This window comes from Pararge aegeria, chromosome 2 (assembly GCF_905163445.1).
Source record: "Pararge aegeria chromosome 2, ilParAegt1.1, whole genome shotgun sequence".
Classification (NCBI taxonomy): domain Eukaryota; kingdom Metazoa; phylum Arthropoda; class Insecta; order Lepidoptera; family Nymphalidae; genus Pararge; species Pararge aegeria.
Genome location: NC_053181.1, coordinates 20,772,858 through 20,792,487, shown reverse-complemented (window position 1 = coordinate 20,792,487; position 19,630 = coordinate 20,772,858). Strand labels below are relative to the sequence as shown.

The 19,630-nt window shown below is 35.1% G+C and overlaps 1 protein-coding gene across 1 annotated transcript; it reads left to right on the top strand.

Annotated features, from left to right (window-relative positions):
• The first annotated feature begins 16,732 nt into the window (after window positions 1–16,732).
• LOC120633277 (heat shock protein 67B1-like) lies at window positions 16,733–17,760 on the top strand. Its single transcript, XM_039903460.1, has one exon. The coding sequence runs from the start codon at window positions 16,751–16,753 to the stop codon at window positions 17,696–17,698; it is 948 nt and encodes a 315-aa protein (XP_039759394.1). The 5' UTR covers window positions 16,733–16,750; the 3' UTR covers window positions 17,699–17,760.
• Window positions 17,761–19,630: the final 1,870 nt, after the last annotated feature.

Genomic DNA, 19,630 nt, shown 5'->3' with positions numbered 1-19,630 from the left:
TCAAACTAATGGTGGATTTTTCTAATCACCTGCAACCGTTTATGGGGACAAGAAGACTTTGACTTGTGCAATTGAAATAATTATGTTAATTATTGTTTCTAAAGAAGTTACTTTACAAAAACAATACCCAAGTACATGCCAATTACCCAGTAGGTACATAGCGGTATTAGTGATGAAAGAGTATAATGTTCCTGGGACTCCGCCATTTAATTTAATATTCACTATTACATTTATATATTTTATATTCTATTTAAAATTCATTAATATCACTTTCACATTTCATAAATATTTTCATTTGTTAAATAGAATAATTGAGAGTAGAAAATTTAAGTTTAGATCAGCGCATGTCGCAATCGTCAGAAATCTATTAATAATTTATTTATTACAAAAGTAATAAAAAAACATATTTAGTATATTTAGAGATTTTCAAAAAACTTTGCAGTTTAATTTTTCTTTTTTTTAAAAACCCCAATTGTTGAATTTTTATTCTTTATTGGAAATAAATAATCCTAATTGATTATGATATTTGCCACTAGCTGGCGTATAAGTCAAGAAGCGTGAAGTATATGACATATACTTACGACCAATCCAAATTATTATTTTTAAATAGCGGAAACTACACAGATTTCTGTGAATCTGAAAAAAAACTCTGAGTAACTCCCTAGTTGCCTAGTAAAGAAGTTTTACTTCAAAGATACGACTGAATTGAGAACCTCCTCCTCTTTTGTAAGTCGTCTAATAATAAAAGCCAAATTCAGATTCAAAATATCTGCTGAATTGACACTAAAAGGTCACTAAAAATATATAGGTCCAGTGCAGTCACAGTACGACAAAAACAGTTCTGTTCTTAAATTAGCAGAATTTGAAAGGTTTATATTGTTGATATAAAACAATTTTGTTTTATCACTTTATTTTATTCGATACTTTATGGGTTTGTTAGGTACTTTCTCTTTACAGTTACTTTGCAATCTGCATATACGTAGAATAAATCTGATATAAAATAAAAATTGCGGTATTTCCAGTCGAATGGCAAAAAGATCAAGACCGGCTTTTCGCAGAATCGTTAATATCAAAATAACATCTTAAAGTCCGCGCTCCGCGGTAATCATTGTAAAATTGTATTACCGACATAACCACAATGTAAACAATGTTCTTGCTTAACTTATAAAAGTTGAATGCACATTGCTGTAGGATCCGCGAGTGCCGTAAGAGCCGCAAATTGCGTAATACATTTTCGGAGCTGAAAATCTCGCGCACCAAATAAATACTGTCAGTATAACAGTATTAGCAGTGCTTTCAGAGCTTTTGCGTTTTCTTTTCTTTTTTTTAATGTACTAACAAGTGGTAAGTGCTGACGCAGTTTAAGAAAGTAGTACCAGATGGAGGGGCATCGAGTAGTGTTGGACAGAGTGGGGGTTCTTGCCGTTTGCCATCAATTTAAACGACCCTAAAAGACATGCCTTGTACAAGGGAGACACCGGTGCGTTTTAAGAGATTCCCCAGCCTACTAAATATGTACAATTCATAAATTGTAAATTACCATTGCGCACGGTGGGGATCGAATCCATTGTAAAACCACATCCGTTACCACTGCACCAGGGAGGTCTCCGTTCCAGTGCGTTCAACTTGAGACATAATGTCGATCGGACGCTCTGAATGAATTTAATCTCATACGATTAAAATAGATAACAACATTCGCAGATCATGTTATTGACGTGTGCGGTGTTTGTAGCAATGTACGACTAATTTTACCGGGAAACAGTAAACGAGGGCCTTGACCGCCACCACGCGGGTAATGACTGCAGGACCCTTGTTGTCTTTTTCGTTGATTAATTCCAGTTTACTGCAACCGGCTAATTGGTAAATCCCATAAAAAACTTAACTTATGGAAAAATTTACAGCAAAGTTTCATATTAAGAATATGGGTGGTTGTCGGCTTCACCGATAAAAGAATGGAGAACAAAACGGGTGCCAAGTTCTGTAGATAATCCTGAACACACCTAAAAATTTAAATTCTTAGCCCACATTATTTTATTTTTTCTGCTACAATAATGTTTGCTATTCAAAAATATAACTTCTTAAATTTGAACAGAATAGTTATTTATAAAAAGCAGATTCATCATACCATCATATCAACCCATTACCAGCCCGCTACAGGGTACATACTGTGAGAACATTATGTAGAACTCTCAAGCATGTAAGTTTCCTCACGATGTTTTCTTTCACCGCTGAAGAAGGTGATATTTTAATTACTTAAAATACAAATAATTTAGAAAAGTAAGAAGGTGCGTGCTGGTTTTTGAACTCGGCAGCCTGAAAGTGAAGTCGAGCTCTTACCCACTAGGCTATCAGCTGTACATATGAAATTTGGTGTTTTCGTTAATCGTTTCAATAAATAAACCAAATTCTTATGTCTTTATTTTAATGAGATTTTGAGGTATTCAGAGGGCAAATGTGGCTCTAAATGGTTCGTATATGGCATTTCACACGGTAGCTTCGTCGCCAGTTTTATATTATTGGCTGGAACTTGGCTGACACACTGCCGTGTGTCTCGATAAAACAGTTTTGAACTTTCGGAGTTTTCGGAATTTTGGATTGGGGATAAATTCAAAACATGTGGATCTGATAACAAGCGAGGAAGCCATAGTCACGTGAACTCGAAAAGTCCTGTTATAGACTTTTCGAGTTCACCATTAGGGTAGCCATATTCTAGTATATAAAAAATAAAAATAAAAATAGTTGGTTTGGGTACATGAATTACTGTAAATGCTAATGGCTGGAGCCTTTTTTTAAGGTTAGTATTACTACCCCTGTGTCAGAAGACACCGCTCTTCCATAACAAGAAATAAACAAAAAAACGAGGGTAGGTATACAAAAAAAATAATTTGTTATGATATTAGAAACAATAGAATAGAATAAAAATAAAATTTTAAAAAAAGGACTATCTAACTCTTAAAATCCGTAGGAAACCTTTTTTTACATTTGGTGCTTTTTTGCTACATTTCGTGTAGGACTGCATATAGCTGCAATATGTATCGAAATTATTTCTTCCGTTATGAATTCTTCAGTGATTAAATTACAAAGGATTTATGCCCTCAATGAATCTCCCTTCAAGAGCACCCGGTATGAGCCCAGTGAAATTACAATAACTTATAATAATATAACTAAGCGGCGAGAATTTATCTGCTCGAGCCTATTTCAAGATGTTAATGAAAATTAACTGTCAGAGTTTGAGGGTATGGAAAGTAAAGCCAGGCTAGTGGAGAAACTCTTGAAGTACGTATGGCTGTGTAAGAGAATATTTAATTGTTATCAACGGGCACGTACTAAACACTTCACTTCCTCGTTTCTACCGGAAGTATCGGCAGGCCTATTTTCTATAACACTGGATATGATGTTAAGTTATAAACTAATATAATCATCGTACTCAAATTCCATTATATATATTTCTAAATTTAAGAAAAAATGTGACTGCAATTATTTAAAAATTTGAATTTCAATATCAATTTCAATTTCTTTATTTGCAGATTGAGTTATATAGTTGGTGGGTACAATATTAAAATGGCATGCAAATTTGATTTCTTAAAATCTATGTCTTTACGATGCCCATTCAATTAAATTCTTATCAAGAATTTAAATCAAATAATAATGATATACAACTAATCTATATAATCTATTAATAAATATATGTCAAAGCTCTATAAAATGGCACATAAATATTCTTTAACATCATAATACCGCTTTTTAAGTAATACCTCTTTAATTTTGCGCTTAAATGATATGACATTCAGGTTTTTGTCCGCCAATGACAGTAGAATTAAGTAACAATAAACTTGCATTACAATATAACAGGTTAGATAAAATTCATAATTTGTTTAATAGAAATTGTGTAGAGGTCTCCACATTACTGAACTAGAGGGCGCCACAAAAATCCTGCATCGCGCTAGCACAGTATTCACAAAAATGTACTCTATATACAACTACCAAAGATGAATGTTCGGACCTCGGTCCCCGAGCACGATCACCCGCTCGGAGGAAGACCTTCCTATTGTTACGGTCGAGCGTATCACCATAGCTCCCGTACAACTGCATACAATTTTACATGTTATGTTTTATTATATGATCAAATTTGTTATGCTGCAATCACGCACGTGCCACCCTGTGTCCATAAATTCGAGGCCTAGTTTATCCTCATGTGCCTGTAATTACGCTGGCAACCACGCCCTTTAGACCGGAATACAGCATTGAAACAATGCTGCTTAGCGGCAGAAATAAGCATTACAATAGTACTATCTTTATAACTTGCTCTTTGTATTATTGTTCTCTGTTATATATTTTTTTCTATGGTGAACGGTAAAAGTGTATTCGTTCATTCATTCAATCACGGATATACCTATATACAAGGTCACCAACCCTACAGCAGCCGCGCTTGAATTTGATTATAATTACGAAATGGAGCTCGAACTCTGTGAATAATTCTCCAAGTTTGATAATTTCCGAAGTTACTGTAATTTGATTGAGTGCACAGTTAATACTGGGGGCTCACGAAAGAGTGATATTGGAAGTAAAAGTTATTTATGAAATTGAATAGGTAACTTGGCGAAATGTGACTCAGGTACTGTGATAATAAAACGAGGCATTCACTTCCATTACACCAAAGTCAGATAAAATTTTGAAGTTAAAAGTCATATTATAGAATCATATTGACAGCCGATGTGCACAGTGGGTCCTGCTTTCTGAGTCCAATGCTGTGGGCTCGATTCCCACAACTGGAAAATTTTTGTTTAAGGAAAATGAATGTTTTTCAGTATATGGGTGTTTATCATTACATTATTAGTGTTTTTGTACATAATTCATAAAAAATATTCATCAGTCATCTTAGTACCATAACACAAGCCACGCTTACTTTGAGGCTAGATGGCGATGTGTGTATTGTCGTAGTATTTTTATATTTAACTAGAGTACCCAGCCCGCTTCGCCGGTCTAGATTTTGCTTTATATTATGTAAACAATAAACTTACATCATTAAATTTTTTTCTTTATTCATTTATTTCTCTCCGTATTCATTCTCTTCGCAAGCGGGTGAAGATCATTATCTACACCCATGTACACCAAAAAAATAGAATATCATCAAAGTACATAAAAGCTGTATTTGACAGTTTGACTTTTCAAAAATTGGAGTGCTCCGATCGTCACCAAACTTTACAGGATTACTCGCCAAGTCAATCCGGAGATTCCCTGAAAGTTTCATTGAAATCGGTCCAGCCGTTTCGGAGCCTATACCCACACACTTTCTCTTTTATATATACAGATTAATTATAATTAATTTCGTGCGATAGCCAGCGAAAAATAACAGAAACTATTGGCTGAATCATTTGACATTTAACGTACGTGCGTGTACATATTTACCTACATTTAATCTTTTGCTGTTTAATCACTTTTTTCTATTACAGGAAACATAAAAATGCTGTTACAATTAACATTTACGGTCACATGTCTGTCTCATGCAACTATGTTAACAGATAGATTACACTATCGATATCGCGTATGCCCCAACATTGTGATATGGAGCTGGAACCCACCATTATATCAGTAAAATATAATATTTACATTTTATAACATGAAAGCATATGGAGGTGCACGCGTAAGAAGTTATAATTCTAATGGCGGAACTACACTGCATTATTCTATTATATACTGGTTCTGTGACAACGCCGTAATCGCAAAATAATTAATTTATTATTACAAAATGTGCATTGTTAATAGAGTATCCGATTTCTCACGTCTTTCGCTATAATGGCTTCCAAATAAGAGACAGGTATAATATATATCGGATCTTTAAAAAAAAATTATGAGTAACAATCCCACAATACATTATTTTCTATTTTTGCTAATTTTTTTTCAGTAAAAGTTAGCCCTTGACACCAATCTCACCTGTTGTGAAGTGATGATGCAGTCTAAGATGGTAGCGAGCTAACCTGTTTAGGAACTAATCGGTTTTTACGCGACATCGTACCGGAACGTTAAATCACTGAGAGGCACTTTTTTGTCGGCTGGTGGTAACTAGACAGACAGAATTTTTTTTTTTTTATAGTATTGTAAAATGTACATTGTAAGTAGATTTAAATGTTTTTATTTCTCACATTTTAGCTATAATGGTTTCGTTTGCGGACCTCATTTCAATTCAATTCAATTCAATTATTTACTTGCATAAAACATTGTAGATATACATGTCTAGTCAAAATCTATGACATGTAAATCTTAATTTACACAAATTCAGTTATACAATAACTAAAAAGTCATCAAAATATGTCGACTGAATATAATAACAATTGTCATTATTTTTACTATATGGAATAATTAATTCATAATCATGGAAAATCAATTTATTTTATAAGAAAATTGAAGACATTCCCCGTGCGTTACGTAAAGTCAATTAAAAATAATATATAAATTAAATAAATTATATTTTGTTACATACAAACTTACGCATTTATAATATAAGTATCCTACTACTACTTCTAGTAGTTCAGGCTTTGTGTAAATCTTAAGAAATTAATAAACTGATTCAAACGTGCGTCACTCGTTTAAATTGCTACCATTTTGTCGCAATGGAAAATCTGTAAACTAAATAAAAACATCATTCAGCATTCAGAACGAGTTTGATTGTTGACGAGTTGACGATGTGAGTCATAACTTCCTAACGAGGTAGCCCCGAGTGTTCTTGACCTTCCGATCAAGTCATGCGACGGCGCGTCAGCACGCTAATAGTCTAAACTGCCTGTTATCAAACAACTTCCAACTTTTAAACCAAAAATATACAATTTTTAAATAAAAAAAAAACGACGTCGTAAATAAATAAATATACTACGACGTTACGCACATCGTCATCTAGCCCCAAAGTAAGAGTAGCTTATCCTATAGGTACTTAAATGACTGATGAATATTTTTAATAATAATAATAATAATAATTTCATTTATTTGCATTAAACATGGGTTACATAATATATGGTAAATAGATACAAAATAAAATTGATCCAAACATGTTTTGCCATAAAGGCGTGCAAAATTTTTTAAGAATACAAATCTATTTAATTAGGCAATTTATTTGTATTCAAGATTTAGTTACAGTTTTAATAGTAAAATTAGGTAGATGTCAACTTCTTGGTCAACTCAAAAATGTCAAATTTAGAAATGTCTATTTATTAGTCAAATTTTATTTCAAAATAATCATTAGTGTTATATAAGTTTTCATTACAACTATCAAGGTGTTAGGTTCGGTTAAATACGGATTTTAAATCACCGTCATCCCACATAAATTATTATTATTTAAAAATGTTTTATTACTTTAAGAATGTAGAACTTGTTACTTTTATTGATTTTAACTACGTCAAGAATATTTATTAGATGGTTTGTTGGTTGGAAGAAAGTTGTGTTTATTTTCACTGACCCTTCAAAGGTATTCAGCACCACATAATGCCCGCATACATCTTTTCTGCGCTTTAAACACTCTGATTGCATTTTATTATAATATGCATAAAGATTTATAATATACCTACAGATACACGGAAAACCACTCATGTTCACGACAGAAACATTTTTCCAGTTGTGGGAATCGAACTCACAGCCTTGGAATCAGAAAAAAGGTCGCTGCCCACTGCGCCAATCGGACGTCTAAATTAATGTCCATCATCTTCATCAACCCGTTATCGGCCCACTACTGGGCACGGGTCTCCAGAATGAGAAGGGTTAAGGCCGTAGTTTACCACGCTGGCCTGGTGCGGATTGGTTGACTAACTAAATTTCGTACTATACTACTGTACTTATTTTTTATTTCATATAGATTGTTATTAAGTAGGTACACGAGACCCTGTCAGGTCAAATATAATTATTTGCGTTTCTTTATCCATGGTTACACTAAAATATTACAATATTCTAATAGCTGATATTCCGGGTCAACATATAGGATACTTTTTATCCTGATAAACAATAAGTTTCCACCGGGAATGGGATGAAATTTTTTATCAATATTACTTTATTTTAACCGATTTTAATGATTCTTTTTTATTTGAAAGTGTATACTATCAAGCATGTATTGTCTAATTTTAATGAAGATCTGATAAATATTGTCGGAGATAAAGGACATAACTCTAAATAAATAGGATGTTTGTTACGCTTTGTCGCCACAACGAATGAACCGATTTGGCTAAAATTTGTGTTTTTTTGGATAGGCATAGTTGAGGACCTGAAAAGGTTACTTTTTGTAGGCTACATAGAGAAATTTTGTACACTAAAAATTAACATTATTTTTTCAATAATAATCATGTCCCGTTACAGTAAGCCGTTATACTGAATACATCTACGCAACCCTTTCAAATGCACATCAGGCCGATTTTGTATCTCAGTTGACACCAAATTTATTAAAAATATCCTTGAAAATATCTGCTTCATACCAAAACTACGGTAAATATATTAAAGTATGGAAAGTGGAACAACAGTTCGAAAGGGCACGTTCAAACCGACGCACGCACCCACGAGGCCCTAAAGCTAGACTAGTCGGTCCGTTAATATACTCGTATGATTACTGTGCCCAAACTAAATCGCGGGCATTAGTTATAGTTATACTATTTCAGTAAACGCCTCGGCAATACTTGCACAGTATGTAGTTTTTTCCAGAACTTACGTTATTTATGTGTGGAGTCATTAAATTTCTTATCGTTTCTTTTGCACATAATGTATTTTGTATTTATATACAGCGCTATTGTTTGTAGTAGGTGCAACGACGTAGCTGACCTTGGCTGTGGCAATAACTGGTCGTACCTAATGATGTGGTTTTATATGAACTGCACTAACATGGCATAATTCGTTCCGGATGTGTACATTATTTCTTGGGTTAGGTCGGATTTTCTCACGAAATATATAAAAAAATAAAGGTCTATACCGTGTTTTTTAAACTTACTACATAAATATACAAGGCTAGATGGAATGGGGTGGTTACTAAGGAGTAGAAAGAAGTACTAAGCTGTAATGCTATAAAATGTCTTCCAGTTTCCATAAACATACATTTTTTTTTACACTGCTTATCCTGAGGTCAATACTTTTAGGGAAATAAGTGTACCTACAAGTAGTCATAAAAATACGTTGTTTGTGCCAGAGATTGTACTCGGTCCTCCAGATAGGAAAGCCGATGCCTAACCCACTAAACTACCACCACTCAGTATTCTTATTTTTATTTAACTCCGTATTATTATTATATGTTAATACATATAATAATTTACTGTTGTACGCGCTTATTACTTCATTCCGCATTCAAAGTGAAACGTTTGAATTGTCTAAGTTCAGAGCACGTAGGATAGGAATAATAGACAATTTCACTACGTATTTACACGCACAGCCACGCACAGTGCAATATTGCACTCCAGCAGTTTCGTGTATCAATCATTTCCTAATTCCCACGACGAATTCTGTATTGACTTTGACTCTATACGTGAAATATTTATCTCGTTAATGAATATTATGAGAACGGTTTATGCATCCCTACTAATATTATAAATGTGAATGTAAGTTTGTTTGTTACGCTTTCACGCAAAAACTACTTAACCGATCCTCATGAAACTTTGGAACACATATTTTTGGAAGTGTGAGAAGTAATATAGGATACTTTTTATCCCGACTATCTAGCTCGGTTCCTTTGGGATAGGGGATGAGTGTTTGATGATTTTACACCATAACTCCGAAAATTTATAACCGATTTAAATAATTATTTTTGTACTATAGAGGTTATAATAAGTGTTTAATTTTGCCCAAACTATGGTTGGAGATAGAGGACAGAACTCGTCAGCGGACAGCAGCAAAACTCTTATTTAAGGCTTAGCGATACTGAATACTTAATTTTTTTTAGATCTACAACTAAATTTAATGCCGCATCAAAAAACAAAATCAATCGCAGACGAAGTCGCGGGCAACAGCTCATCATCATTTAGAATTATTTCATCATCATCAGCATGAATCCATTACCGGGCAACTACAGGGCACGGGCCTACTCTCGTCTAATGAGAAGGGTTAAGGCCGTAGTACACTAAGCTGGCCAATTGCGGATTGGTAGACTTCACACGCCCTTTAGAACTTTATGGTTAACTCTCAGGCTTGCAGGTTTCTTCACAATGCTTTCCTTCACCGTTGGAGCAAGTGATATTTTAATTAATAACGCACATAACTCCGAAATGTTAGTGGTGCTTGTACAATTTATATTTATTAATTTACTTAAAACATAAAAAGAAAAATAAATTTCAAAATAAAACGGACCTTTGTATTTAGTACCAACTGAAAAGCCAGATATAAATATTTTTGTACAACATTTTTTACTCGGTGCCTCCGAAATTGGGTTCGATTCCCACTACTGGAAAATGTTTGTGTGATGAGCATGGATGTTTACATAGATACTTAGAATATACATAAAAACACCCATGTTTTTATGTATATTCTAAGTATCTATGTATATTATTCATAAAAATATTAATCAGTTGTCTTATTGCCCATAACACAAGCTACGCTTACTTTTGGGCTAGATGGCGATATGTGTATTGTCGTAGTATATTTATATATTTATTTATAATTGAAAAATATGGTGCTACGTAAAATATAAAAATTAAGGTACTTTTCTTCCTACTACATGAAAGCGAACAGTATACAAAGTATATACTCAGTAATATTTGTTTTACTTGGCACCTACTTAAAAATGTTTCTCTGTTAGTAAATGTTCAATTCAATTCAATTCTTTTATTTTCATAAAACATTGTAGGTATACATGTTTAGTCTTAATCTATGACATACAAATCTTAATTAAAACAAATTTATTTATTTAATAACTAAAAAGACATCAAAATAAACAAAATCAAAATAGTCAAAATATGTTGGCTGAATATAATAAAAAACAAGTAAGTCTACAAGTTAGCCCTACTTGCCTGAAGAGATGATGCATTTTAAGAGAAGAGGGCTAACGTGTTGGTACGACCTATCGTAGATGTAGTAAATCTCAAATTAGTTTCATCGTATCGGAACGATTAATCGCTGTCTTTGTAGGGTGATAGCTAACCACAGCCTCCTACCAGACCAGACCACATGGTTATTGAAGTGAAACTACACAGACGAGTCGTACACTTTTTGCATGAACAAAAATCATAGAACTCGCGTCATCGACACCGAATGCTTCCCATGAGCTATAGTGGCGTGCACTTCATATATGCACAAAAGCACTGCCTACCCAAATTATTTCATATAACTCGTATTAGAGGGGGATTTTTCCATTCAATGCCATGTTCCTGCTTCATGCATACCCTGTTCGAAGATCCTGTGTATACTGTGTATATATGTTTTTCACATTTAGTGTTCACTTCTATCGGCTGTCCCCAAAGAATGCCCCCGCATGTTTCTAAATCTGTGTTGATAATGTAATATAAAATTCTAAATCTGCGTTTCTTTCATGAACTACATAACCTAATTACTGTGCAACAATATGTTCTTTGGTAAAGTACTCATCCTGTTCTAAGTATTTCTTAGTCAGAAAGGTGATTAATAAAGAATAAGGAAAATTAACTGTCGAGACGTTACTCGATATTATAATATTGTGGTTACATCGGCACCTGGAACGAATATCACATATCGAAGTAATATATTTACCTCCATATTATGTTTATAGAGTTAAGAAAGTTTGTATGTTTGGAAGTTAGTGGCTCCCTCACGCTACAATCTTCGTCATCATCATCACATCAACCCATAACCGGCCCACTACAGAACACGGGTCTTCTCCCACAATAAGAAGGGGTTAGGGCCGTAGTCCACCACGGATTGATGGACTCCACACACCTTTCAGAACATTACATGGAAATCTCAGGCATGCAGGTTTCCCCACGATGTTTTCCTTCACCTGTATATATACACACCTGTGTATATATACACTATGGCAAATTTCAAATCCAAGATGGCCGCTACCAAAAAGTGCCATAATTTTTTTTTCCACAACTTCCTCGCTTCTTCACTAGTAGAATGATGTACATAATATTGAAAATCGGGGGTTTTTTTTAATTTGTATCCATCATACGTACGTCCGTCTGTAAAAATGTCTTACAAAGTAAGTGGCTCTATATTACGACGATATAATGTTTATGAGACAAAGAATAAAAGAAATAAGTAAGAGCTCGGACCCGATGGTAGCCATTTATGTCCATTAGTATGACAAACTGAATTACGTAAAAAAACAAAGAAATGTCAACTTTTTGTTTTGCCGCACCCACTAATGGGGTAGTCATGTTGTGACTAAGCCAAAACGCTCTTTCAGTTATTATTATTTTTAACCGAGAAAAAGTGGGAGTTCTGCTTGCATATGAAGAGTTCCGTACCAAAGTGCAATATACCATATTTATATCAAAATTATTCAGATTGAATTAAAAACCCAAAACTTATGTTATTTTTTTGTTATTGTGGCAAAAGATTATACCGATATTGTAAAAATTTCAATTATCTACCTATTATCATAGTTCATGAGATACAGCCCGCTGACAGACATTCGGACTGACGGACAGACGGACAGTCAGGGGACGCATAGCAATGGTACCTTTGGCATGCTTTAGGCACGGAACCCGAATAATTATAACATATTATTTATCACTAAGTCTACTTTCTTTATGCATATTATGTTATAGGTACGCATAGGCAAGATCACTGACGTATATATTTCTATAAATTATATATATAAATACTTATAATATATAGATGAACACCCAGACACTGAAAAACATTCATGTTCATCACACACACTTTTTCCAGTTGTGGGAATCGAACCCACAGCCTTGCACTCAGAAAGTAGGGTCTCTGTCGACTGCGCCAATAGGCCGTCAAACTAAACTTAGAACTATAGAAATCAGAAGAGACAAAATGATTGGCCACCTGCTAAGACATGATAAATTTATCCCGCATACAATTGAGGGAAAAGTAGAGGGAAAGAGGGGAAGATGACGATCGATACTGGATTTTGAGGGGCAAATAAAGAGTTGGAAGAGAGAGCCATAGTTAGAGAAGGTTGGAGAGGGCTACATCGATAAGAGCTGAGCTCTTATTCTTAAGAAGATGAATAAGAGACCGGTATTTAACATAAAGAGATATAAATGTTATCTCTATCTATAATATTATCTCTATGTACAGATTCTTAGAAATTTCAAACGAAATTATTGTTTTCATAGAATATCATGCACAATACTTTAAACTCTTGATCTAGGAAAATGCTCATAATTTTAGTACGTGAGGTTAACACAAAGTGCTATTTAAAGCCTTAACACAACCGAATAAGGTAATTTTTTTTTTTCCCGTATACTGTTTGAAATATCTACACTGGTATTTGAGATCTGAGTAAGCAAATCTTAGTCACGTTCGATGCAAATAAGAGTTAGGCAGACCTCTTGCTACAACAGTGAATATGCAATTCTTTTATGTGGGAGGTTCAGGGTTCGATTCCCGGTAGGCTTATTTACTTTGCGGGAGGGAGTAACGTGGCCAGAACATCCACCGGCGAAAAAAATTGTGGTAACGACTTAAAGTCTACTGTACTTTTTTCAGGTTAGCGCGCATTCGTTTTAGACTGCATCCTCATCTTCAACATAAACACCCACGACCTTAATGGCGCAACGGTTAGCGCTGTGAATTTAAGCAGGAGGTCCCAGGTTCGATTCCAGGGGCATTTTGAGAATTTATAATTTCTGAATTTTCTCCGGCCTGGTCTAGTGGGAGGCTTTGACCGTGCCTAGTTAGCATCCTACCGATGGTGTTCCGGTGCGATGTCGCATAAAAAACCGATTAGGGGTATGAATACCATGCTCCCTGACAGGTTAGCCCGCTATCATCTAAGACTGCAACATCCCTTACCCCCAGGTGAGATTGCAGTCAAGGGCTAACTTGTATCGGAATAAAAAAAATACAAAAGCGAGCAGTTACATACTGGATAGAATCAGGCGTTACGATTTTTTTTAAATATATAGACAAGTGCTTGACTACAATCACACCTGATGATAAGTGATGATGCAGCCTAAGATGAAGCGCGCTTGCCTAGAAGATGCCTATTCACTCTTGATTTGAAGAAACCCAGATTATAGGTATTAGGGAAGACGGAACTAAGGAAAGACGGATACTCCGCGAAAAGCAGGAGATTCTTTATGGTGTGATTCAAAACAGATCTTCGGCAATGCAGAGCTGCAAGAGGCCTATATCCAGCAGATAATGCATGGCTGACGATGATGGTGTGGCCTAAAATACAATTTGGGGCTGCACAAAGGGGTTATAAGAAAGATCCTTAAAACGGCAACACAGCGGCGTCTTCTACGGTACTGCAGATGTTCATGATGTAATTACTTAGCTGGCTAGCAAGTACGATTGTGATTTTTATAAAATAAAATAAACGGTTCTCATTTTTATTAGTCGTTTACTCTTGATAGAGCACTCGTGGTTAACGATGATCCTATTGTCTTACATTCTAAATTCAAAAGTCATTTATTTCAAGTAGGCCTACTTTATTAGCAATTTTGAAACGTCAAGAATTTCTGTTTGTAGTGACTCTACCACCAGTTCGGAAAGCAGATTCTACCGAAAAGAGCAGGCAAGAAACTCAGTAGTTACTCTTCTCCAACATCAACATTAACAATCATTTTTCTATTTTGTAGGAGTCATCGTTTAACTCTCGTGGAAATATATAATGTAGTAATATCCCGTTGCTTTCTACATCGCGGTCCTACGGACTCAATGTCCGTAGAATTAACGTAAATAAACTGTGAGACAAGCGTTACATTTTGATCGATTAAAATAAGGATCACGATGTTAAGATTTTCGTAAGGAACAAAACATACTAATTTAGTATCACGAAGAGAACTCTAGAAGCCGGCCTTCCAAGGTCGTACGTCATTTGTCATAGATTGATCCAATCAAGCGCAGAAGGTTAATTGACTATCGAATTTACATTTGTGCCTAACGCATTTTGAACTCACAGTTCCAGTGATGTCAATAAAATTTTGCTCTGATGTTAGAAAACTGGTTAATATTGGTTAGTAAATAAGGCCAAGTGGAGGTAAAACTCGTTCCTGGAAAATTCCTTAGATGAAAAACTAAATGATAAATGTAAAGGGTAGGATTATAGGTTTCAAGGACTTTCTTAGGGCTTCAAAAGAGCATATCTCATCAAACATTGTCTTTTTTAAGACCTCAAACATCTATTGATATGCTTTTAATTCTCAGTTACATGAATGGTTAGGTCCACATCGCATAGCACTTTTGGATTTTTAATTCACAATTATTTTTTTTACGTGCATTCCGAATTATCATACATCTAACTATACCAATAGCTTATACATAATAAATATAATATTGCGAGTCTGCTGTATGACAAAGCAAAGAATTGTGACAGTGTGAGGTTATGAAGTCTCCCCTCCACGTCAACGTTTCGATTAGGCCAGTTCCGGTACTCTCAATTAGTATACTAAGAACTAAATACGTATTACACTATATACCTATACTCACAGGGTGAAATATAAGTATTCCATTTCTGTTAACGAACACATGCATGTACAACAAAACATGAGGACCATGGGTCATAAAACAAGAGTGTTAATAATATTTTAATCGTCACAAACAAAAATCTACTTTTTGGGAAATATTTGTTATCTATCTTTATAAATAAGAATATTTGGATCACATCAACTCGTCTTTGCCTTACTATTCAGACTCTTATGAAAAATGCAAAAGAAGCATGTTTGTTTGTTTGTTATTTTTTTATATTTATCAATAGTATTGTCGTATTTGTGTAGTCTGGTTTATGTATAAGTATGTATGTTCTAAATAGTGTACCCCACCTATTCGTTTTTCTTTTTAGTTTTTCTAATTCTAAGGTTGCCTGGCAGAGAGCGCGAATTAGCGATAAGGCCGCCTTTCATATCCTGTTTAATTCTTGAAGTGTTTGTTCTTTTTTTCGTTTTTCTGAGTGGTGTACCTGGTTAAGTATTATCCTATACCTGGGATGCTATAGGATAATACTTATCACGGTATAGCTGACAGTTAAAGTTACCCGAGGTAGTTAAATAAAATAGTATATAGTAATTAATAATAGCAAATAATATTCGTTACTTATGCATGGGTATATCCCTGAAAAATATAGAGTTCCTGCTTGATTTTAAAAACCTCAAATAAACGTGAACGAAGTTATATTCAACAGAACGAAATTGTATTCTCGCGGTGTATTACAAAATAAACAGATGGACAGGAAAATTTATAAAAATACACTTGGTTAACAATATTTAGTAAAAATATCTAATAGTTATCTGTAATATTCGATGAACTACCAACTATTTAAAAATAAATATGTGATGCATAAAACCTTTGTTTGGCTTACGTAAGCATCTATCGTAACATTTACATTAAAATGACAAAACTAGATCGATCGCTACTAAGCGATAAGGCCACCTTTTGTATTTTACTTACATCTCTATATTTTTCTTTTATTTTCTCAACATTGTGGTGGCATACAAAGAAAGAGTTAAAATAAATAAATAAATTTAAGTAGCTCCGTAAAAGGTTCACTGTTTAAATTAACCAGAGCTAATATGTCGTTTCTGCGTTACAACTCTACAATGCCGTCATAGCGGTCGGCGATGCGCCTACCCCGCTCCCCCCACAATGTATATAGCCTTCGACTCACGCGCCGCCCGCAGTTTTTATGTCATACTCGAGACGTACGCACGTGCTAGTGAAACTTTTCAGTGTCAATAGTAACATGTCGCGGTATTTTGCGTTTTTTGCACTTTTCGCGCTCGCGGTCGCCTATCCCGCGAGCGAAGATTTCCCTCGCCCCATCACGACAATAACTGAATCAGACTTCGAAGATTCATCCCCCTGGTTCCGATTTCCACCTTTCGGAAACATTTTTGCGCCACTGACAAAACTGTTCTCAAGTTTCGCGGACATCGGACCGAAGATCCTGGTAGAAGACGATAAATTCCGTGTTATCGTTAACGTTAAGGACTACAAGAAGGAAGACCTGAAAGTTAAGGTGAAAGGTGACTTCATCTTAGTCCAAGGAGCCCACGAGGCTAAGCATGATGACCACGATCTATTTGCCAGCCAATTCTTCCACACATACACCCTTCCCTTAAACGCTAGTGCATCCGATGTAACCGCTTCTTTGTCCAGCGATGGTTATCTGGATGTAACTGCTCCGATAAATGGTGCGGATGAGAACAACAAAGTTGTTGAAAGAGAAGTACCGATCGTTGAAACTGGAAAACCATTGAAAGAAGAAAAGGTACCCGCCGTTCCAGTCGCAAGCGAAGACAAAGTAGAAAACATTGATAAAGTCGAATCTCCCGACACGCCAGTAGAGCCTATTAAGGTTGAAAGTGTTGATAAAGTTGAAACTCTTGACGCACCCGAAGAACCTCTGACTAAGGTCGAAAATATTGATAATGTAGAAAACGCTGAGGTCGCCAATATCGAACCCGTCGACAAAACTGGAGAGCTTCCTCAGGCTACGACCGAAGTGGCATATGAAGCTGAGGATGACAAGAAAGAGGCTACAACATCATCGCCAGACCGCGAGGAAGTGACAGTAGCTGTAGACGATTTCAAAGTCCCCCAGGACAACGAAGTGAACGAAATCAAGCCCTAAAGTGATATAGATTTAAGTATGTATTTATAAAACAGTATTGTAATAAATATTTTTAATACGAATGCAGAGTTTTGCTTGTTGCGTGTTGGCATGCATTTAGCGTTCTCGTCTAATGGTAGAAACGTTGCATGAATATAGATTGCGCGGGACGCGTTTGGGTGACCTGTTGAGAACAATGGAGGATTGTGTTTGCTTTTTGACTGCGTCATTAGATCTTCCGATTTTATATATAGTAATTCTGAAACCAATTGTAGTTGTTATGTATAATGCAAAAAAAAAACGAATAACCGACAAGTATTAGAAATATTTTTCCAGATAATCGATTTTTCTACGATAAAAGTGGTAACTTAATTTAATCAAAACAGCGGCTATACCGCTGTTTTATTGATCTTATATGATACTATGCGTATAGCCGTTAAAATATAGAAAATTGACATTCAACTCTTAAGTCCACCATTCCGCACTGGACCCTTAGCCTACAGACTTAACCCCTTCTCATTGTAGAAGGAGTCCCGTGCCCTGTTGTAGGTTGTTTACCGGTAATGGTTTGATATGATGATGAGGTCACCCAGAGTATTTCTAAGTTCGTCATTTTTGATCGAACGCGACTGTAAAAGTAGCATATCCCGTTAGGGGTATTTTTTTAAATTTCACTACAAGTTATCGCTTGACTGCAATATGGTCTGGATAAAGCAAGTGATATTTTAATTACTTAAAACGCACAGAACACAACAAACAAAGGTTAAAGTTGCGTGCTGGGATTCGAATTCGATCCCCCGACATTAAAACCGAAGTCCTAACCACTAGGCTATATAATATATAGAAACATATAAAATGAATGTTTTATATTGAAAAGTAACGTGAATCGTCAGCTAGGGATTATGGATGTTGAGTAACCCAGATATTGGTAGGAAGATAGCTGAAATCCCAGCTCCGTATTATTATCTTACGCTCGCAGACATAAGCCCCACCATAATTATGTAGGTGAATGTGAAACAAAACAATTATCTGGAGATTAACTTGAATAAAGCCTCTTTGTCATTTCCTCAAAGGAGCCCGGACTGTTTAGCTAAGCATATTTAGCGTAATATTTAAGTTAATGAGGTCTTGAAGTAAGAAGTATTTTGCATAAATTTTTTCCTTGCGATTAAATTAAGCAATCTCTGCAGATTTTTTAGACGCTTATAAAATATTTATTTTTAAAATCTCACGCGTAGCAAGTCTTGATAGAAATCGCTGGAGTCTCTGTTGTGCGAAATGTAAACGACTAGCTGCTGTCGGCGAATTCGTCCGCGTATTTCAGCCATTAAAAATACCGAGATCCTTGCATTCCCGGGATAACAATAAAATCATCAACATCATGGTCGACGGCCGATTGGCGCAGCTATCCTGCTTTTTGAGTCCAAGGCCCTGTGTTCGATTCCCACTACTTAATGTTTTTCAGTATCTGGGTGTTTATATGTTTATTATAAGTATTTATATGTATTATTAATATAAATATTAGCCAGTCATGTTAGATGGCGGTGTGTATAATGTCGTAGTATATTTGTTTATCTATCCTGATATCAACATATTACCGGCCCACTACACTAAATAAATAATTCTTCAATCATATATCTGTAATAATAAATGCGAAAGTGAGTTTGTTTATATGTTACGCTTTCACGCCTCAACTACTCAACCGATCATCATGAAATTTTGCATACACGTTGTTTTTCCAACTGTCCATCAAGGCACCATTAATCCGACAGAAGTACTGTTCCCGAGAGAAGGTAAAATTGCTGTTTGTTCGTTGGTTTGTTTCCTACTTTCGGCTTAACCACTGCATATATCTTGATGAAAATCTGAAAATTTATTTTTAATAGCATCGTACATTTTTTAAATTAAAATTCAAAATCCACATATTTAAAGTAGGCCTGCTTTATAAGTACT

Coding starts and splice junctions, on each gene's coding strand:
- LOC120633277 (XM_039903460.1), top strand. CDS start 16,751: ATGTCATACTCGAGACGTACGCACGTGCTAGTGAAACTTTTCAGTGTC.